This window comes from Rissa tridactyla, chromosome 4 (genome assembly GCF_028500815.1).
Source record: "Rissa tridactyla isolate bRisTri1 chromosome 4, bRisTri1.patW.cur.20221130, whole genome shotgun sequence".
Classification (NCBI taxonomy): domain Eukaryota; kingdom Metazoa; phylum Chordata; class Aves; order Charadriiformes; family Laridae; genus Rissa; species Rissa tridactyla.
In genome coordinates this window covers 19,932,954-19,956,986 of record NC_071469.1, presented here as the reverse complement: position 1 = coordinate 19,956,986, position 24,033 = coordinate 19,932,954, and the positions used below count along the sequence as shown (strand labels likewise).

General features: G+C 36.7%; 1 protein-coding gene across 8 annotated transcripts in view; it reads right to left on the bottom strand.

Annotated features, from left to right (window-relative positions):
* CHID1 (chitinase domain containing 1) overlaps positions 1 to 24,033 on the bottom strand; it is a 141,634-nt gene that overhangs the window by 64,098 nt on the left and 53,503 nt on the right. Inside the window, exon 10 of one of the 8 annotated variants that reach the window (XM_054198958.1) lies at positions 170 to 695. The exons of the other annotated variants lie outside the window; for them this stretch is intronic. Within the exon in view, the coding sequence (XP_054054933.1) occupies positions 683 to 695 (13 nt within the window). The 3' untranslated portion in view covers positions 170 to 682. Of the gene's footprint in view, positions 1 to 169; positions 696 to 24,033 lie in introns of those variants that run through there. 8 annotated transcript variants of the gene reach the window in all.

Sequence of the window (24,033 nt, the reverse complement as noted above, 5' to 3'; positions counted from 1 at the left end):
CATTTTAAATGTGTCCCTTATGCAGCACAGCAACACATTCCTGACATTCAAATTTTAAAGTCAGTGTTATACATAGCGTATTCCATTTTACTTTGCCTTCCAGTACCAACTTGATATTGATATGACAAACAAATATTACACTCTGAAATCCAGCAACACATTATCTATGCTTGTTGAACAACAACAGTGCAGTTAAAACAATCTTTCTCTTGTGGCCTCTCTCTGCCCTGGATTTTGGGAGATATGAGCACAATAGTTATGCAACAGAGCATCGTCCTAGCAGATTGTTAAATCTGCTTGCTAATTGTACACAAAGCGTTGATCAATGCTGAAAGTGAATTAATGCATTACAAATATATGACATGTATCTTAAGCTACTCTTAAGTCTACAGTCTTCTGAATAATGAATGAAGTAACAAAGAATTTTAACCACAGTTCAGCAGGATAATCACATTTCAAAATAACAGTTTATGGTACGAAAGCCTGAGTGATTTCAAACCAGTATGAGCTTATCAAGTCATGAAAAACTAGGTTAACTGCAACTCATATTACTGTTTTAGATAAGTATTCAATTTTTAATAGTATTCAAACATTTCTTACCCTGCAAAAAGGCATCTTTTAAGCCTACTTACGTAGAAGGGCAAGGGAAGAGGAAGAAAAGATGTAATAATTAGATGTATGATTAGCACTGGCACCTGTAAGTTGTAGATAAAAAATCAGATTAATTTCTCAGTGCTGAGCTGATGCTTCTACTCCAGACCCTCTTATACTCTCACTTGTTTTCTGATAATTTCCTAGAAATCCACAAGCCCAGCGTACAAATTTACAAAGATCCTTACAATACTAATTCTGCATGGACACAACGTATCAGAATCTGGGAAGAGAACACTGTCTACAGTTCTGCCTCTCCAAGATTTGAGAGAATTCACATTCCTGGATTTCAGTTCCATGTTTGAGATAAACAGAAACTCTCAAAGCTCCTAGAGGCAATGTGTGGTTGTTAGATGTAATTCATCCCGCGCATGGTACCAATGTCATGGGGCACTTCTTGACAGCTTTTGGGATATTCCAGCCAATCAACATCCTCTGTTTTACCCAACCAAAATAACTGAAAAAAAAAAGTTACATAAGAGAGTTTAAACCAGTATACACAATAAATATTAAGATAAAACATATCCTGAAGTTTCCTTTCAACTTGTGTTTTGTTTCCAAGCCTCAGAAGTCTCATGGATATTCAGAGATATGCGAAGATTAAAAAAAAAAAATTCAGTCTCAGCTCCTGATCATAGCACATCAGTAAAGGGCTGCAAATAATAAATAAATTCCAATGCAATACGATGGTCAATAGAGCATTCTGAAATCCAAAGGAAAGGTCACAGAAGAAGTATACAACCGTGAATTCAGAAAATATCTAATTGTTTTGTCGGCAAAACTGAAGGAGAAGAAAAATTGTCAAAAAGATGTAACTTCTAGTGAAAGTCTTTCTTCTAAGACAGAATCAAGAGGACATGCCTGCTATGCATCAAAGATTATGCATAAGCTCAGAGCAGAGCAGCCACTGACTGTGTAGGTTACGTTACAGTCTATCACCCACCCTTTTAGGACAAAAACCCTGAGAGCTTCGTGATTTCCAAAATTCTACCAGGGAACAGAAACCTGAAAACAAGGATCCTGGCAGATGGCATCTTGAGACAGAACAGACAGCCTTACGGTATCTGTCAGAATCATGGTTTTTTCAGACTTCAACTTTTAAGTCAAATTTCTTAAGAACAAGTTTTGCCAAATAGGAAACTGAGCAGAGAAAAATTTCTTCTAAAATAGCAGTCAGCAAGTCTTATGAAAGACCATACTGAACCTCTTCTAATACCACTTTAATACCAGGCAAAGATATGAATACTGGGTTTATGCTGGCAATCATTAGTATGTTTTCAGTTTACCTTGATAAACCCCACATGTTGCTTAATGACACAGACTATCGCAGAGCACTGAGTAAGTCCAACTGGACTGATGAAGAAAACCCAGATGGTTTGTACCAGTATAGGTTTTAAAAGGCTACTATTTTCCGTTAATGCAAAAACTAAAAGACCTAACACGACTGGAAACATGAGGAAACCCACAAGCCAGTATGAAGCAGAGATGCAATCAAATGCATCAAGATTTTGCTGTGATTGACTGAAAGAGAGTTCTTGTCTAAAACACACAAGATGGCTGTTCATACAGTCTTTTACTGAGAACTTGAGTCATTATAAGGTAATACACAGCAGCTCTTCCTGGTGACTATCTGAAACCGGAAATAGTATCTCTCTCTCAATTTTAATGGATATAGCACTGTTGGCTGGTACAAAAACTAGCACTGCATTCAGTATGACTAGGGATGAGGAAGAATCCATGAGGTTTGGAATAACTTTTTAAGCTATTTACTCCTGATACAAGAAGTTACTTGCTAGTACCAACCTTTATCCAGTGAAAGAGAATAAATTGTTACCCACTGTGGGATTGTCAGTGTTCTTCCTGTAAAATGCTTATGCTACTGAAGATAATCATTAACCTCACTAGCACCTTTACAGCTTCTCAACATCATGACAAACAGAGCCTAGGAAATATAACTCATCCAACGCCTTGTGAAAAATCTTTTTGGCAATGACAGTAAATTTGTTATCAACTATTTGGTTAGAAATGTTAATGCAATATAAAAATTTAATATAGATATAATGAATAGTGATTTTGTGAGCAAATTCTCCATGTACCAATCTAGTAGAATTCAGAAAAAAAGTCCAAGGTATGATATTTGTGTGCTGAATATTAAGTAATCAAAAAAAATTATAGTGCGAGAAAGACCACTGTTGTCCTTGGCTATCAACGTAAAATGTGTATATGTAACAAAAATTTAATTCAGGCACTGTATAAACCTCCAAGTTAAACAGAACTTTATTATACAGCCTTAGGATAGAATCATCACAAATCATTTAATCACCTTGATCAAAAACACAGATGAACTTGCAGGATCTGTTCATAAAACCAACCTCATATGAATCAACAAGTTTGAATTAGTATTTTTTAGTCTGTAGCACTGCAACAGTTTTTCTTAGAATGCAAAACTATACTTTCACTTAACCGAAACAATCAAGATGGTATTTTTCAGTTTATCAATCAAAGAGGCCGGGTAAGAGAAGAAATTACATTATACCAGTCATTATCTGCACCCCAAATGTCTTTATTTGTTATACTCTTAACTTCGGCATTTCTGAAACCCTTCCACCTTAGAAAGCCTTGACATCCTACACAGTAGGACACTACCATCATCATTAAATGATGATTGTGCAACAGTGCTGCCATCAGCTTTGCAATACCCTTGCATGCTAGAATGTCAAAGTCTTCACATCTAAACAAACGTTTCTGGGCACTGGGTTTTCTTGTTGTTGTTTTCGCACTGAGGGAGCGATGGGAAACCCAACCTCATGCTCAGATGTCAAGTTCATAGCTGGAGCATGAATTTCACAAATTAAAGTAATTTGAGTTGGTTACAATTCCCTGTGCAAGCATATAATTAATAAAATGGGAATAAACCTTGCTGTACAATTTGTGCCAGCACTTGCTCTAATTTCCCAGACAGCCACAGCCTCATTACCTCCAGATTTGTGCATCTCGTTATGATGCTGACACTCACACTTGTGTGATTAGTGCTGAAATTACAGATTCATCCTGATTTAGTGTGGCCTTTATTGCTGTTAATTAGGCAACGAAATGTGAAAACTGTTACGGCATTTTAATTACCTGAATGCAATGAGATTTGTATACTAAGACCAAAAAAAAAAAGAAAACCAGAGAGAACGTAATCTTTTCTTTGAAACGGTTGCTGGTTTTGATGGAAACAGTTGATTGAGAGAAATTGGACACGTTATTCTGTTAGTTGACGTGACCCCTCCTGTCTGTATCTGTTTTATTTTTTGTACAGTTTTATTTTTTGTAAAAAGACAGATCAAAAATACCCTCTTATCAAAGGGCACGAAAATGTGCAGTAACAAAAACTTGAATGAAATATGAACAGATGAATTGCTTAATCTAGGTAAAACTTTTGTATTACTTTGGCCAAGATCCTTCCAAAAAGAACTGGAGGAACAGCAACCAGTAGGCACAACTTACATGCAGAAACACAACCTCAAGGGATACAGTATCAAAACCCCAAGGGAAGAAGCACTGGAGTCTCACCCGTGTTGCTGGACCTACATTGAAGTAATTTTATACATACTGTGCCCTGAGTGGTCAACATGACCCTATCCTCATCAGCTATCTCAACCAAGATGGGTGACCTCCTGCAGTCAGCTGTCATAGAAGGTGCATGGGAGGACAAATTCTCTCATGTAGCCATAGGGTGGGCTATACGCAGCATGTCACTGTAATGAATCATGCGGGAGTGAGGTATGTGCCTGATTGTGTCTCCTACTATTTGATCTTCTCACTGTTTAAATAAATGTTTCATTGAGCATTATTGCTTTGCTTCACTAGTTTTAGTAATTACTGGTTTATTAATTTTTGCTAACATACAGTAAATGATCATAGCACATTGTGAAGGAATTTGGTTCATGAGCACAAGGTGGCATTAAAGAGACGGAGAGCCACATATGCTTGGATGCTGGCACCACGGCTGCCCTATGACAGCTTGCTGGAGAAGGCAGGCAGCAGGAGGCTGCCCCTCTGACAGAGGACTATCTAGTAGTTCTCCAGTAGCCACGTACCTCTAGGCTTCACTTACTAAAATGGTATTTCAGGCACACAGATCACATACAGGCACTTACGTGTACACATACAAATGTCCAAATCTGAATCCTGAACTGCACCATGCCTTCTGTGTTTGCATCAAAGCCTGCCTTTACAGGCACTCATAAGAATGCAGAGCCTTGCAAGTCTGCAGACAGCTGCTGATAACACTTGTGTGGAAGCTGTAGAAAAGCAGTGTCGTCCCACACTTTGTATTACAGACTCAAATTTGTAGGACATTATTCTCTCTATAACCATTTAAATTATTATTCAACAGTGTAATCTATGCAAGTGTAATCTTATTTGATTATAAACAACTTTCTATACGTAATACTTTCATTTTGATAATTCTCATTAAGGTCTCAAACCTGTCCACTCCTTTCACCATATATTGCACAGAATTTTGTAGTTTTATTTTTACAAGATCACAGACACCAAAAAAATTTGTATTATGTTTATTTGAAAAAAGGAAATTTAACTGGTGTCATAGTTTTTCACTAGACATGAGACTTCAAATAGATTTTAAACACACAAGCATCAGGAAATTTGAAAAGGAAGGCTCTCAAAGGAATGCTAAATTTAATAGATTTTATGCATATATATATAGCGCATATGCATCCATCAGCAGTCCATAACATTAAAATACCAATTGGCATGGTGCTGCACTGGGAACTTCTCTGATCTCCCATTTAAGTTCTCATTGTAGTTTATGTACGTTATACATTTTTGGATTGGTAATTTTTTCATGAAATAGCCACGGAAAATATTCTCAAGTAAGACTATTTTTTACTGTTTACTATTTAGAATACCTCTACTGAAACTAAATTCAAAACACTATGGTGAAAATACTGAAGTACTTGCATTATTGCTACTACAGACCCACAAACTTTTATGATGTAAAAACCCAGCATGCCTTTATGCAGGTATTTATTGTTCAGAAAGCATAGAAAACTGAGTGTTTCAGAGATATTTCATCCATGGTTTGTCTTACGTACATAAAATAACTGGCATCTTTTCCAGCAAAGGTGTCAGTTGCTTTCCACGATTAGGCATGAATTTTATTTCAATTAAAAAAAATCAAAGGCCATTACTCTAATATTTGGCTTCAAATCCTCCTTGAAAAATGGTATTCTCTAACTTTCAAGCCAATACATTGCCCAGTGTACTTCTGGAGGCATAACACCATCACCTTTTCCTTCCATTGCCACAATGCCTGTCTGGACATTCTGCTATAAAACAGAAGTACCACTATATTTAGAATAAAGTTCTGCTCTACTGGAGGTCCAAGTATGAATATGTGAAAAAAATATGCGATTCCATGTCTTCTTCATCCTCTCTACTTTCAATACCACAATCAGTCCCCTGAAAATCATTTTGTACCAGAAAGAAGATACTATTGAATTGAGCATCTGCCTGAGGGATTAAATGTGGAACAAAACCTAGACTGATGAGTTTAATATATAGAAATAAACATGAATTTTTCCAGCAATTTTTCTCTCTAAAGATAGCTTCCCTCAGAAGCATTATACAAGAATATGTACCAACATTTTTCAAATACCAGAAACGCAAGTATTAGGCAATTTGCCAAAGGCTACACAAGTCAATAAGAGAATCACGAGTAGAGCCCAGTTCCTCTCTGAATGCATTAAACTGCTAATCAGTAAAGTCCTTAAAGTCAGGGCAAGCAAAACATATTACTAATATAAGCACAGAAAATATGTTGACAGAATGTATATAAATACATGCACACACTCAGTGTGACAGTACTGCAGCCTTTCAAGACTGCTTATTGAAAAAGCAGACATCAAAACCCATAAAATCAGAGTCTTTCTCTTATTTTCTACTCAAAGACACTGCAGAGTTGCCTGTTACACTTAAGAAAGTGCTCAAGTTCCCCCCTTTATGCATTGTTCCATAGGATTAATCTTCCAAATACTTTCTCAGGGGTTGGTATTGGGACCAGTGCTGTTTAACATCTTTGTTGGCAACACGGACAGTGGGACTGAGTGCACCCTCAGCAAGTTTGCCAATGACACCAAACTGTGTGGAGCAGTTGACGCTCTGGAGGGATGACATCTTAGAGGGACCTGTGCGAACTTCATGAAGTTCAACAAGGCCAAGTACAAGGTCCTGCACCTGAGTCACGGCAATCCCAAGCACAAATAAAGGCTGGGCAGTGAACGAGCTGAGAGCAGCCCTGAGGAGAAGAACTTCAGGGTATTGGTTGATAAGAAGCTCAACATGGGCTGGCAATCTGTGCTCACGGCCCAGAAAGCCAACCAAATCCTGGATGTGGATTGTGGCCAGCACATTGAGGGAGGTGATTCTGCCCTTCTACTCTGCTCTGGTGAGACCCCCACCTGGAGTACTGCATCCAGCCCTGGGGACCCCAAACTAGGAAGGACATGGACCTTTTGGAGTGAGTCCATATTGTGTATATATATATGTATATTGTATCTATTTCATTATTGGTACAAGATGGGTCATTTCATTAAAATTTTTGAGACACAAAAATGGGGGCATGCACATGAATTCTAAAATAAGCCCATTGAAATATCATTGAACAGTTGAATAAAAACCCTACTGCACTACCTGGCAAAATTACACCTATTATCATAAAAATATATTCAGCACCTGAAATGTCTCAGTCACACCTGAAACAGACATTTGCTGTAAGAACATTCAACTTACCTCTTTCACAAATTCTGTCTTTGCACTGAAAACATGCAATATTTCAGGTACAGAATATACACAAAGTTCTCATCTCATACATATATAATAAACAATTCAAGAATATCTTTTGGCAAGAAAATCAGTCATTTTATGAAGCAATTTTCCATTAAGAAGAGAAAAAAACTAAACTTTGCCACCAGCAGCGTGGGCTGCAAAAACACTCCATTACAGGGTAATACAATACATTAAGCAATTAAGGAACATCCATTTAAAAAAAAAAAAAAAAAAAAAAAAAAGGTAAATCACTGAGGGTTCACGACAGCCAGCTTGGGTTAATAATGTAACAGTGGATTGTCACTCATGAAACACTCCTTCCATGAGCTGTATTTCTTATACTCCTTCATATTCTTCACTTGTTGAGACTCACTGATTATGACAGTATTTGGTATAAAGGAAGATGGACTAGAGAGATGTTGTACAGGAAACCTGTATGATAGAAAAAGTCAAATATGCTAAAGAAACATCATAAAGAATTTAACTACAGTCTTCCGCTTAGTGAGAGGGACTGTGTCTGTCTTTTGCAATAGCTCACAGAACTACAGACAGCGGAACACTAACTTCACCTGAGATTACAAAAAGCTCTGCAGATGGCCAAAATACAGCAATGTCACAGCACTCCAACAGAAGTATTAAAAAAGGAAGGAAGCCACATGCACTACACTCCACTGGTACCGCAACTGAACACTGAAACAATTCCGATCAAGTGTAGATCAGTCCACTTTTAAGAATGGCTGTAAAAGATGGTATATATCTCTGTCCATTCCCTCAGCCCTTCAACATTATGGTTCAGCATCATCAGTAGAGCACACTCATGCATGGTTAACAGCGTACATATCATTCCATCATCCAGCATCCCTGTACCCAGCTTATATTTCCTCAGAGAGGAAGGCTGCTTAAGAATCTAGTTTAAATCCTGGGCATACATGTTCTGCCACTTGCCCTCAGCCCCAAGATGACTGCTACACTTTTCATTGTATATGTACCTTTCATTGCATTAAAGCCTGGGATTTAAAAAGAAAACACCCAGGAGCAGAAGAGATGGAGATGCTGGTGAATAGTAGTCAAACATCAGTGCATTGTGCAGTCGTTGCCAAGGCAGCTAAGAGGGTACTGAGAATACTAATAGACCACAGCAACTACAGGGATGTAGTACACATGAATTCTTTCTAGGTGGTAAGCATTACCCTTAGATCATAAAGCAATGGATAATTGTCTCCTGAGTCTTTTAGTGAACACACTAAATTACAAAGATTGACTTACAAAAAACACTATGTAAAACACTTTGAATACCTACAAGCATCGCAGACACTTGAACAATGAAAGTCAAAATGTCCTAACACATAGAAAGTTTACATAAAATTCTGTGGCCAATGTTATTCAAGATGGTGATTCAGATAAGAGAACTTGCAGTCTTCTGTAAACCACTTGTCACCTGAAGGCAAACTATTTCTTGTTTTACTGAAGTCAAAGTACTATGCCTTAATAATATCTCTTGGCTCTTGAAATACTCTCTTGATGTGAGACAGTTGTGCTTCTGTTGGTCCATGACAAGGATTATGTCTTTCCATCTAGTACGGGCTCTTTGGCACCATTCAAGGACCATCTGCTTAACATCATTTAAGAAATGTTGACCCACCTTTCTCTGGATACAACTTCCAAAATTGCATCATCTTGAAAGAATACATAAAACGCCAAGTATACTCTCTGCTAATAGCCAGTGTTAAAGAAAGTATACTTATTATGCAGTGTAATTAGCAACGAGCTTCTGAATGTTAATTCACCACACAAGGCGGAATGACAGGAGGGGAACAGTCAGTTTGACCACTGAGGTCTTTATGAATTGCAGACATTAGCAAATCTCAGTAAGAAAATGCCCCGAAGTGTGCCTTTGCAATTTCACTGCTATTAGAGAGTATTAAAAGTTATTCATATGCCAGTTAGAATGATACAAAAATAGAAATCTTACATAAGCTTTTATTATGAAGAATGAGTACTGAATGTAAAAGTAATTGAAAACGAGACTGTAAGTACCCACTGGAAGGCTAGACTTCCCTTAGCTCTAAAAATACACAACAATGTATTTGCTAGTTAGTGGCTGTAAAGGACATCCAGCTGATCTGCATCCATTTATAAACACTGCATGGGACCTGGATACTGAGCTAGTTACTGTATGCATATATGAATTGGGCTTAGTAAAGGAGCTGTTCAGAAACTATACAGAACCATTGGATTAGCAACAACTGCCAGGTTATGAATCAATCACCCAGTAAACATCACCGATGGAAATACTGGAGGTCTTAAAGCTACGAAGTTGCAAAACTTACTTTGCAAAAGTTGGAAAACAAAGATCTAAAGGACAGTAAACAACTAGGAAGTAGTTTTTAACTTTCAGCTAGGCAAAAGACATTGCAGGGGCCTGCTAAGCAATCACAGTTTGTACACCAGTAGATTACCCAGCACTCACTTTAAAAGCGAGTTCTCCTGCAGGTGAAGGAAGCAAGATTAAATTTAGTAGAATCACTCACTAAGACCAGAAATGGAAACAGGAAAGGAGCTAACACACAAGTCCTGACAAAGACATCTTTAAGAAAACGCTTACTGTTATTACAGGTAAAATGTCAAGTATCCTGAAGTTTCCCTTAGGAAACCTCTTACCTCTAGCATTAAGAGTTTCCAATGTTCAGTATCATATATGGATTCACTAGCATGGATTAGTCACAAAGTGACTTAAAATGTTTTGTGCAACTAAGTTAAATGTCATGCCTGTTAACATCAACATGCACTAGGCTTGCCTAATACTTATGAGAGCACGTATGCAAAGAAAACATTCCTCTGACAATTGCTTAAACTAAAAAGATATTTCCAGGTATTTCTAAAACGGTATGCCCACTCACATGTATGTAAAGCAGACACAACTCTCATGGAAATTAATAACAGCAGATACAAAGTACGATCAGCAACCTATACTTTCACCAAATTACACTGCTCATTGTTTCACTGTCATCAGTGATCTAGGAACCTTCCTAGCTGCAACTAGGTGCCAGTAAAACAACAAGGTGCTAGAAGGAGAAAGAAAATTACATGGTATTCAGAGGTCATGGCAAATTTAATCAGCATGTTTTGCCATCAGTGCTATATACAGGAGTTCAAGCTATCCAGAGGTGAAAGGATATAAAATTAAAGCTGCACTGTGACTCAGCAGAGAGGTCAGGAACAACCTCCTTTCATTTTCAACTGGCCTCTTAGCAAAATATACTGTGCGTGATGGAGATCTTACCACTGAAGATGATGAAGTAGAAAACTGGAATTTTTTTCTTATTATTTATTTATTTTTTAGAGACTGGATTAAGGAATCCAGACACATACTGCATCTTTTTAAGTGTATCACTAGTAGACACTGCTGCTTGTGAGAATACTCATTGCAATTTAAGACACAAGTTATGTATTAATCAGTGGTACATTGGTTTGTTTCGTATGAAAAAGGAAAAAAACCTAAACGTCTAAAACCCAACAGAGAGGCCCATCAGCTTCCAAAGTATCTCTTCAGTCCCAAAAATACAAAAGTAGAGCACCAGCAGGTGTTTGCAGTTAAAGACTTTTGAGACTTGTGGTCCTTAAAACCATATTAGTGATAATGTCATTCAACATCAACTCTCAAGGAGCTTTACAAAATATCACTCTGAAATGGCAGCACATCTCTGCAAATGAACACATTCAGAATAATATACATAATCATGTCAACCCTGAGATAAAAAACACTGCCTACATATGCCACAGGATACTCTGTGCGAGTGGAAAGCAGCTTTGCTTTTCAGGTCCTATGGAAGCTCCTGATAAACTATGTTTCCTAGAAAGTTACAAATGAACCAAAGTTTCTATTTGTACATAAAAGTAGACCAGTATTATTCTAGTGTAGATGAGTATGATTTTTATATGTCATTAGTTTTAAGCTATATACTACATTACCTCTGGTATTTAGCACCAGAGAAAGCCAAAGTCTTTTTAATTAAAATGCCTCACAAAACTTACGGCACGTATGGAGGCACATCTTACAAGTGACTTTCAAATCATGCAGGTCAGGAATTCTACATACTGAAAAGCATAGATGCAACTAAGAACCACCAGCAGACAGAAGAGAGCTGTTCCTTTATAGCTAGTCTACTGAACAGCTGCTCTTCAGTTTAATATTCTTGGAAAAACTTTCTTGACTTTTTGTAAAGAATAACAGCAAAGTTACCCTTAAAAAAACCAAACCAAAACAAGCCCACCCAAAAAAAACCCCACAAGAAACCCCAAACTACTGAACAAAGAATTGTATAGGTTGTGCACAACAGAATTCAAACACGTCTCAACAACCAAGGCAACTGAGATGTATTTTCATACTTTGCATTGTTGAGACAGGTGCAACTTCCTGTTGCAGAAATCAACCCTGTGTTGCTTGATGAAATCTGTAAGACAAACTGAATTCCTGCCCTGCATTTTCTTTGGAGAAAGCTTCTCTAATATCTTAACTTTAAACATAGCCCAAACTTCTAATATTCTAACATCCACCTCTTCAAAATAAAATATTAATTTATATTGATAACAAAAACCTAAAATTATACTGACAACAGTGTGTAACTGAAAGATATGCACTTAGGAGATTTATTCTTTACTGAATGTGATTCTGGAATCACTCAAGCATTTTTTTGAGAAAGTATTTTAAAGAAATCATACTTCTTATTCCATACATTGATCATTTTGTTCTTATTACCTCAGTGACTGCCATTATACATAACAAGCACAGTTTAACTTCTCTACTACTGTGTTTCTTTATTGATATTTTGAGGCAATTTATCAAATGCTTTCTAAAAGAACCAAAAAAAAAATCCAAATACAAATGAAATTATTACTTATAACATACCTCTTTCAAATAGTCCAGCAGGCAAAAGGTCACAGTTTAGTCTTACAGAAACCCTTTTGTATTTTACAAATCTGTTTTTCTGGTGATGCTGATACATATAATTACTGTGGAAAACACTTCCATAAATCCACTAATCTTATGTTTTCCATTCCAATGGTTGATTCAGTCTTGCCCTTCCAAACATACACCCTACTTGATAATCTCACCGAAATATATGTGCTACATTGTTCCAGTATCTGAAGATAAAACTTCCTCAGAGCAGACTGCAGTGGTCTTGTTCTGACATGACTAAGACACACACAATCACAAGACTGACATCCAAAAGGAGACCATCACAACCTCTGGGACCAGGCAGCAGTGGCCAAAAGACTTATTGAAATACAATGATGCAATACACTAGGAAGTGCCAAGTGTGCCACCAGTTGTACCAATGCTTGATAAACAGCACTCCATGAACTCTATTTATGAAATACTGACATAATCTCATATCGTTTCCTTTTGTTGTCCCTACTTCATCCTCTTCATCCACATCATCCATTGACTGATCTTCCACATACAGAGCCTCATACCTGTTGTACAGAAGCACCTGGGAAGGCAAGGTAGACAAGGAGGGGGTTCACCTGCCATCCCAAGCAGGGACTTGCCTCCATTCACTCCTTTCATTTAAGTTACTGCCCTCTGTCCGGCAGGAGAAGGATACAGGAACCCCTTGATCTTGTGTTCTTTCTGGTGGCTGTTCCCGTTTCTGTCTCAGGGAGGGCAGAGCACGGTTCAACCAGTCTCTTTCTCATTTCCCTACTAATGACCCTGTGTTCAACTTCTACCTACTTTGAAATAGCAGCCAAATGTCCTAACAACGGTGGCTGTTATGCAGAGGTACACTTATCAAAGTACAATGTCTTTGAAAATACTGTTTTCCATTTCAAGCAATGACATTAAGTGATTCAAAAGCATTATTTCATGCTGCTTATAACCACCACACAAAATGGAAATTTCTTTTTTTGCTCACAGTAGCAGATGAATACACACAAAAATGTATTGCTAGTGACAGGTCATTTGCTATTTGTTCTATGGATTTTAACTGGCATTTGCATCAAGCTTGAGCAGAAGCTATGTAATATGACTGATGAGGAATGAATTCCATTTTACTCAAATTATTTTGCAATGCTTATTCTCATTAGAGGAGAAAGCTCCCTAGGTCAAAAGGCAATGTAAAAGATGTTTCATTCCACCTCATATTCTGAAATCTACCTGGAATTAAACACAGTGCTTTAATATCTGGATGCATTTGGAGATACTCCAATAGGATTTAATATCCTTCTATAAATAACAAGTTCTGTCTAAGTTAAGATATGACTGATACAGAGATAACTCTTGCAAGTGTTATTGTAACTAAAATATACACCATATTCTGTACATGCAATACTCTCTATATACATATGTAGAAAATGTAATACTGAAATAAATATTTTTATACTGCAAGTGCTTGTATTTCCTCTATGATAAAAGCTTTTTTTTAATCAAACAATTCTGTCAGGATTAATAAAATTTCTGCTAATTCTAAAGAAAAAAGCACCTAACAAGTTTCCATATCAATTAAATGGAACAGAGCCAAATGAGGAATCTACTATTAACTTCTGGAATAAGAAACATTAATTCTTTTCTGTTAACTGGCCTTTTGGGATTTCTAATAGGATGAATCTAGCATAATGTGGGATTTTAGCATTGACATGTTTCTAATGAGAGGTTAATGAATCTAATCTCTCAAACCATGGTAGAACACAAGACTGGGATTCAGGGAGCCAGTTCTGATAGTGTTTGGCTGTGTTCCAGTTGAGTTCACTTATTTATGAAGAAGTTTCCATCAGATGCTGCACTTCTTACTGAAACATGAAGTGAGTTGGAAAAGAAAGGTCCCCATGGCGTAGAAGGAACCGTCAGCAACCCATGGAAAAGGCCAAATTAAAATTAAAATTCATTAACCTTAGCATCTGTCAAACAGTTTTCAAAGGAAGAAGGAAAAAAAAAAAGAAAAAAAGAAGGGTGAATACAGTAGCCTGAGACAAACAGAATCACGGCTTTTTACCTGTTTCTCAGGAAACTACCTACCTCTGATAAAGAGAAATTATTGTAATCTGGCTAAGTACTATTCTTCACTGACAACTCTCTTCATCTACCTGGCATTTGACTGTGATGAGAATACCTTTTTCCATTTTCCTTTTCCTGTTTTTTTTTTGCTTCCCCAAAATACTACTTTTTCCAAATCCTTTCCTTAAGGAATGTAAAATCCAGTAACAGTTTGCAGTCATGTAAAGTAGAGATCTTGTGGCAAAAACCACACAAAAAAAAGCTGAAAGATTACTTAGGGCTAAGGAAGCATCTATACAGGACCAAAATCACTACAGGTGAGACAGTGCATTTTTAATCTGTACCATGCTGAGTCCACATATGAGTTTCCTACATGTTACTGCAGTGCAAAAAATGTATGATAGGAGTCTGGAAAAAATCTTTTGCTCTGTTCAGATATTTTTTTTTAAGTTTTTTGTGGGTTTTAAAGATGAAAGGCTATAAGGAGAAAAGCAAGACTTAGTGCTTGTTGAGAGAAAAATGAAGTAAGGCCAGCACTACCAACACAAGAGAAAAATAAAAGGCAGGCATAAACTTAAAATGTTTCCTCTGAAATACACTGATTATTAGATATCTACCTAATGTTACATCTGTATCTGTCAAATACATCTTCATCTTTGAAATAAGCCATTTTAAAGACCTAGTTCCCAAATCTGAGAGTAATAGTACATGAACAACAACCTTTATAATTTAAAAACAGCTTTGTAAAATAATTTGGCTTGTTTTGAGCAGAATTGCTAATACTGAAGAAAATTTTGTTTTTATTCACTATTGAAACTTTCATGTGGATAAACTAATTCTGCTCAGCTTTTGTACCAGGAAGAGCTGACAGAAGTAACATATAAGGACTGTCTTCCTCAGGAGACAGAACAAGTTAGTAATAGCTATTGAAAGATGAAGTCTGTATGTGATACAGCAGCTAATACAGGAGGTTTCTGAGGTCATCTTAAATGTGATTACTGACACCAGTTACCATTTAGACTGGTTTGCAGATTTAGGTATCATTCCTGTCAGTTTAAATAATACTAAGAAAATAAAAGTTTACATACCTTGTTTCCAGCAGAATATTGCCTGCTGTGCAAATTGTCAGCAAATACACTTATCTTTTTGAGTCTCAGATCAGTGTAAAGCAAATAAGGTTCTTTTTCCCCAAATTTATATGTGGTCAAGCAGAAAGCCCTCAATCAGCCAAGTCTACCCATCAAAAAGCTGTTGCAATATTCCATGCAATCCACATTCAACGAATCAGAGTGTGAAATGCACAGACATAACGTACTCTAGTCCACCAAGTACACAACCAAGTTCACAGCATACAGCAGGAGACCCTAAGTACTGAAAACAGTGAAGTTTCCTACAACTTTTCTCCCAGAGAACATCAAGGTCTACAGTTACAGCAAGCAATTCCATGCACAGCACAACTCATGAAATCTGATTTCCTCTCTCTAGCTGGATTTCCCTCTACCTAATCCAGTGCAAAACTTTTCCCAATTGAGCTTTACATGGATTCTCTGGCAACCAGCTTATGGTAGGGAGGTATACTCTCTTCACAGCCATAACTTATAATTTACAGCTCTGCTAAACCACCTATATTCAGAAAAGTTTTCAAATCTTTCAGAACTTCAGTCTTTGTCAACTTTGGTTTAAAGTCATTCATATAGCCAAAAGCCACTGCAGAGAACAACTGCATGGATAAGCTGACCAGCAGAGACAACATGAGTCATAAAACTTATTTTCTTAAGAAATTAAGAAAAATAGTACTAATTTGGATGACAGCGTAGAATATTCAAGATACGAAATTTATCAAAGAAAACCAAACAATGTCTTTGAACACTAATATATATGAAACATGCATAAGCACCTCAAAAGCAAATAGAACTCAGTGAAACTTCAAGCAGTTTGTAAAGAGATATTTTCCATTGCTAGTTCAAAAATCACTCCATGGCATCTCAATACATAATTTACTTTTTTTGCAAACTACTCTAATGAATACTTGGAATTTTTTTATAGATTTTATATTTCCCAGCAAATGGAAGCACAACTCTGCAATTTAACAGTGCCATAACACGGGTAAATAAATAAATACATTTTATGCAAGTTATTCAGCCTATCATACTGCTTTTCAAATATTGTTATATTTCTACTATGCAACTGTGAATGACTAGCATCCCTCCCTGCTTAGCTTCCTTTTAAGTTTTTTCTTGACTCAAATAAAGTTCTTTTTCAATACAAGCAGGTCAAGGTGATCTAAAGTCCTGCAATACTTCAAATATTTGATTTATATTTCCAATTTATTTTAAGATTAACATGCTCTTCTGCTCCCCCACCAGATCTTGAGCTGAGTTTCAGGTATCAATCTAATTTACTTTCTTTGGGAACTCCGATTCCTTATTTGAGGTAGGTAAATTCCAACTCTAGCACCAGGCATGTTCCTTTTTGGTGCTGCAACAATGGGAGAAGGTTTAAGCCACTCTGAAAGCAACATACTCAATATACCAGCTTGAAACATTCTTATCTGAGAACTTTTTATTTCAGTATGTCAAAGTTTGTAAAACGTGTAGAATTTGGAATTATAAATAGAATCATATTTTTTTTACAATATGTTTCAGCACGGTGCAGGATAACAGATCATGCAAAGGCATGGTGAATTTGCCACGATGTGAACATATAAATTAAAAATATGTAGTTGAAGAACTAAAGATTTTGAATAACTAGCTGAAAAATTGCATATCAAATAGCAAACTTTAATAGAACAACATGGCTAATATAGCGACATTTACAGCACTGGTAATGTTATTGGACTGTTAATTGTTTCTAGCATAAAAGAAACCCATAACAATGAGACTCCAGCACTGCTATAAGACAGTATCATATATCCTTCGCTGACAAAGATTATTGTTTCTTGAATGGACAACATTCAAAACTTTTACTCTGCACCTGACATGGCGGGGGGGAGACAAATAACTTGGAATCTCCTCAAAGTCATTTCAGAGTAGGTGAAGAAATTATAACATCCCCAGACTATCCCCGAACAGGTAGTTTCAAGACAATCTTTTCCTTCTACTACAAAGAGGACACCATAAAATGACCCTCCCTGTTTAGCTATAAGGAAGGAAAATGCTGACAGTTAATATTGTGAAGGAGGAGAAAGTACCAAATGTCAACATCTTCAAAAACACTTTTTCAAAATCCAAACCAAGTTCCTTTGTTGCACAATATTCCAGGATTATTCTTAATAACGGAAAAAAAAAAAACCAAACCCCTCACCACCAGGCAACGCATTTGTCAATCTCTAAACTTATTTCATTCTCTTAAAGGAATGGACAAAAAAGGTCCCCTTCAGCAGGCTATCAAATAAGGCAGAATATTCTGTGACTTCCCTTTATTTATTCTCTCCCAGTAGCTCTGGCAACCATAAAACGAACAGAGGGCAGAATTGTTATCCACTGGAAGGCTGGAGAAAGGCTGAGTTTTCTGGCTCATTTCATGAGGTGATTCTTGCACTGTCACTTACATGATAAAGTTATTTACCTGAACCACTGGTAGTATGAAACATGTTTAAGAAGAAAAAGTTCAACGTTTATTTTCCATGAGAGTGAATTATTTTTTCTCCCAACTTTATAGTGATCCTGGCGGAGGTTTTTCTTGTTTAATAGACTCCACATTTACCTTTTTTTCTCCCTGTCAAAAATATATCCTTCAGACAAATTGTCTAGAGAGAAAAGGCAAAGTGACTCCATTCACGAAGATTATATTTACCAATGAACTAAGACAAACAACTAGCAAGAGTTTGAAGGTGCAGGATACAAGGCAGTAAGTGAGGGTAACAGGAAGAGCCTTTCAGAGAAATCAGAGGAATCAGGAATCAAGAAGAAAGAGAGATAATACCTAGGACTCATTAAATAACTGATTAAATTTATATATTTAATGCAATTCAAGAAACTGGAAAATATGAAAAGCTATTATTGGTAAGGCAAAAAACATCTTTGCTTTCAGTGAAAAGATCAGATGTTTCTTCTAACACCTCAAAAACCCCCAAAACAAAACACAAACATAGCGCCCAATTATGATCTCTAGCTGACTCCCAAATATTTATTATACTATTACTGTCCAGTGTTCTTGAATTTTTTGTTAGCCAAATTCACCATTGCTCTGAACAATGTACCACAGTCTTTTTATATTAAGTGGTATCTTTCCAATTTTACATACGCAATCACTTCAAAAACACAAACTGCATATCAAAATTAATTCCAAGTTTTTTCATCTATACTAAAAATCTCAATATTTCCCAAAGTTCAAATACAGATCTCTTACAGGCAATACTCCGAGAATTAAAATATGTACATGTTTCCTTTTCTGATAGTTCAAATAAAGGAAAAGAGGTTAAATAAACCGCTAAGGTTTCACAGCAAAGTCAACAGCAGAATTGAGAAAGAAAATGAAGCTGTATTAAAAATTCTGTCTTTTAATCATCACATTCCTTTCCCTTCAAAAATATAAAATCCAAATTTTTGTCTTGCTAGCCAAAAGAACCGGGGTCTCTCTCCATAGATGCCTAAGTGTTTTGAATAAGCTTTCCAATCATTTGCTTTCCAATCTCCACAACAGTCCTCGTCTTATATTACAGTTTGCTTTGGAGGAGATGGGGGACTTTGTTCCCCCTGGTATACCACAGTTAGTTATCAGGTATATTGACTAGAAAACATACAGACAAAGGAAAGCAAAATATTTACACAGCGCTGTTCACCTTAGATACCATGTTGGCAGTAGTCAGTAGTGAAAAACACAGGTCTCGGCCTAACAGTCCCAGTAAAAGAACATTCTGAAGGTGGAAAGTCCTATGTCACAAGGTCAGGTTGTTTAAAGGACGGCTTCAACTTAGAATAATAGAAGCTATACTTAAACATAAATAGAAACTATTCAATGGAGGTGCAAAAGGCAAGGCAGGTCATCCAGCTGAAAGCACAGCTTCAGGTGATGGGATGCGAATGTTCTGGTCAAAGGTCTCAAATGCATCCCTTAAATTAAATAGCTACTTCAGGACAAACTGACTATTTGAATCCATTCATTTTTATTAAAACAGTGGAACAATAAATCCAGATAAAGATTCCATTGACCGATGATTGCTTTATTATTCTATTAGATTTGGAAACATGGCTACAGAAAAATAGTCACTACATTACAATGATCTAAATGGCAAAACTCTAAAGGAAAGAGAACAAGGGAAACTGAGGACATTTTGTGCCATTGCACTATAGCATTATAACATGATCAGCCATGATGCACGTAACATTTAATAACCTAATACTAAAACTACCTGGGTTTTATGCAACCTTTAACAGTTACGAAAGAGGTTACATACAGAGAATCAATGCTCCACACACTGAAATGAGAAGCTTAATAAGGAAGTTAAATTCAGAATTTGAGGATTTTGCAGTAAATAAGTATATAATTTTACAACTTAGGCCACAATTTTACAGGTTTTATTTCCTTCTTCAAGGCCCCGCACTTGCACTGAAACAGTCAACCTACTTTAAAAAAAATTATTATTATTTTTTAAAAATACAGAATCATAGAATGGTTTAGGTTAGCAGCGACCTTAAAGATCATCTAGTTCCAAACCACCTGCCATGGGCATGGACACCTTCCACTAGACCAGGTTGCTCAAAGTCCCATCCAGCCTGCTGCTGTTACCCCTTGTCCTATCGCTACACTCCCTGATAAAGAGTCCCTCGCCACCTTTCCTGTAGGCCCCCTGTAAGTACTGGAAGGCTGCTAGGTCTCCCTGAAGCCTTCTTTTCTCCAGGCTGAACAACCCCAACTCTCTCAGCCTGTCTTCATAGGAGGGGTGCTCCAGCCCTCTGGTCATCTTTGTAGCCCTCCTCTGGACTCGCTCCAACACATCCGTGTCCTTCTTATGTTGGGGGCTCCAGAGCTGGACGCAGTACCCCGCATGGGGTCTCACAAGATATGACTCGTATTGTTTCTGCAAGGATTCTTTTTTCCCCCCGTATTTCTATAAATATTGCCAGTTCAACTTATCTATTACTCGTTACCAGAGAATCCAATTAGACTATGGAAAGTAAAATCAGCTTTAAAACTGACACAATAGTAATGAATAAATAAATATACCAGCATTTTTCACATTATGCATTTATATAAATGAAGGAAGATTGATTTCAAACGCCCTCTCTCTCCCATTACTCTTCTTGCCTTTATACCTGACTTTGTGCCGGCTGAGGACTCATTTTCAGTAGTCTTTCAATGGACGTGGATTATCTGAACTGCAGTTTTTGTGTGCAAAATATGCTAAAATAGATAAATCTTAAAATATGTTTCTCATTCCTATTCATAATCAAAACAAAGGTTTCAAGGTGAAAATTTAATGTGAAAATAAGCTCTAAAAGTAAATTCATTATCCTGTGAACAAAAAGTTTTTATTGTATAAATCAGCAGTTTTCAAAAAATTTTCAGCTTGATAGACATCCTATTACTAAAATTCATATACCAAAGAAATTAAAGCTGCCAAAATATTTTAATTGCAGATATTTCCAAACTCATGCAAGGAGGAACAGAGACATTTAAACAGCAGATAAATAAATGTCAGAATCCAAGAAAGATTCAGAAGAGTGGTCAAAATATAAACAGCCAAGTAGAAAATATGACATAGCTAACACTATTCTACTAGTCTGCAAGCACAATTTGCAATACAGGACACTAAGGTGGTAGAAAAAAAAAATATTTCGGAAATAACCAATTTTTAAAATTTTAAACCCTCTATATGTATCAGAGTGAATTACACTAGACTGTTTCTGTGTTTTTTCTACGCAGAACATATAGAAATAACAGTGTCAAAACTCCAAAGATAACTTCCCATCAGACCCATGTGAATAGAAATACTCTAATTTCAAATGAGAAGCTGTCAACATGGAGCAGAGCAGAGAGAGCGATCTTAAATTGTGTCCATTGCTAAAAAGGGAATTCTAGTAACTAACTGCAGTGAACTTCCAGAAGGTGAATGGAAAAGAAGTTATTTAGAATCTAACTCTGAACAGCACATGTCAAAATATACACATTAATGGCATTTGAAACACATGGCGCTGTGTCAGCTCTAGAAATTTTTTTCCATGCTCCAAAACTACTATTTTTGAAGACATTTACTTTTCCTTACTGCAGCTAAAAGATCACTTCTTTTCCTATTCAAGTGTAAGATTACTGAGAAGCCCTTCAGAACACATTTTTTCACCTGCTGCTAATTCTATAGATTATTATTCCCAATAGCAATCATAACTTCTCACTCACACTGTCAATACTAAAATATATTCCACTTCTACATTGAGTTTTCTCTAACTGTCTAGTGCCTTATTACTATAAAATGCAGAATCCAGTGAAATGTAACTATATCTAAATCCATTAAAACTAATTCAAAGCAGGGCAAGAATATGGAAAGTGACAGCTTCGTGGACTTCTACCTTTCCAGGTTTATCGCTCCAAGTGATCCGCATGCTAAGCACAAACCTCTAACCCAGAACTACTCCTCAGCTGGAAACACCTTAAGAAAATAAGTTACTGGGACTCAAAGCCCAGGACTCGGGGAAATTTTGCTCTCACCGAAACAAGAAAAAAATTCATCTTGTAAAAGACTAATGTCTCTAAATTTTGGTAAATACAAGGAAACACTGATGATAAGATGAACTCCTCTGGGTTTAAACCACTGTAGTAGATAATTTTATATTCAAGATTGCAAGCACCACCTGCCATCTACACCCCCACCCTGTATTTGAGATTGGCAGTAGGACTATCCCCAATTCTACAGAAACCGGGTTGCAGAACTTACAGACCCCATTTTAACCCTCTCACCCCAATCAATGTCCTCACCCACAAACAGGGAACTGCACATACCTGCTCAAAGCTTGGCAATACAGCTACATCAAACTTTACACAAAACACTATTCTAGAGGAACTTTCTTTCCCCTCCCCAACCTTAAGGGCAGGTAAATAAGAAAAGGCAGAAGCTATTTGCAAAAGGTTTACGAAGATATGGCATATGGAGAGCTTTTTAGTTTTTGCAATGACGGTTTCTTTCTAAAATAGGGTAACAAAACCAACATTTGATTTAAACATGGAAAGGACATGCATAAAACTGTCAGAAAGAGATAACTATTTAGGATATATAGATATATTTTGGGCATAATTTTGTACATCTCATTCTGTTTCCAAATAACTTATTTGTAATAATTTTCATAATATTGTATTTTTTCCTAAAAGTAGATTAAACAGAGTTTCCCTTGATTTCCATTTTAGCCACAAACAACACTACATCCCAGTAACATTCTGAAATGCAACTCTCCTATTTTTAGAGCACAAAATCCAAAAACTATTTTAGCTAAAATTTATTACTCAACATTTCTAGATCCATTTTCCTAAAATAGGAATGAACTAATTTGGGGGGGGGGAGGAACCCACCTCCCTTTACTTCCTGGTGTTAATAACGTACTGACATATGTCATAAAAATGTAAAGAAAAAACTTATTGGACCTTATACTGCTACTGAATGTTATCAGCAGAAACCTCATTCAATCACCTGCTGTATAACTCCAAGTGTAAAGAAGCTGTTTGCACACATCAAAAGCTGTTAATGTTGTAGAACACACTTGTACTTCTATACGCTCCTATACGCTTCTATACGCTGTTAATGTTGTAGAACACACTTGTACTTCTATACGCTCCATTACTATTTTCTGGAAGTATTAATTCAGTGCTTCAAGCCTATTCCTAAGTCTTACATATTTCCATGCTGCCTCTTGCCTTGGTTATCAAGTCCTTCCGTCAAGAATTAGACCACTCTGCCTACTTTGTTGCTGCGATTGCTGCTTTTCTCTAGAATTGTAATAAACACGCGGTTATTCTTGCCCTCTGAAATGACTGTGCACAAAAAACAGCCTTGAAAAATGTTAAAATATTTTTACCGAATTTTTTTCACTGCCTTTTGCAAAGAGTAATCAATGTGTTTTGTAACTTAACGCGTTTTTTTTCCCCCAGTTGTATTGTAAAGGAAGCATTTAGATTGTATGCTTCTGCTTCTGCCTACATCAAACTTCCAGTTCACATTAGGACTGAGTGTTAAAAGAAAAACTAACACCACACTTGGGTCTGAATCATGGAGCAGTCTCAGAGTGCATGAAACGGATGCTTTTTTAGATGAAACAACAGCAGAAAAGGCACTCGAACTGCTAATGAGTTTCAGTCCATAGGACCAGTCTAGAGTCATCCCAAAGAAAAAAGCCCCAAAGACTCATTGTGTAAGCACTGGGTCCCCAGCAACGCTTGTGCCAGCCTGCTTTGAGAGCATGCACATAGCCAAGTAATGAAGACATGATTTTATCAGATCAGAAAAAAAGGCAAAGAACTGTGCTTTATCAGGATTTACCATAAGTTTCAGAGTTTGCTAAATAAAGCTTTGAAAGCGGTTCCCTTTAGCAAATGAAGGGGTATATAATCTTCTTCCTATAAAT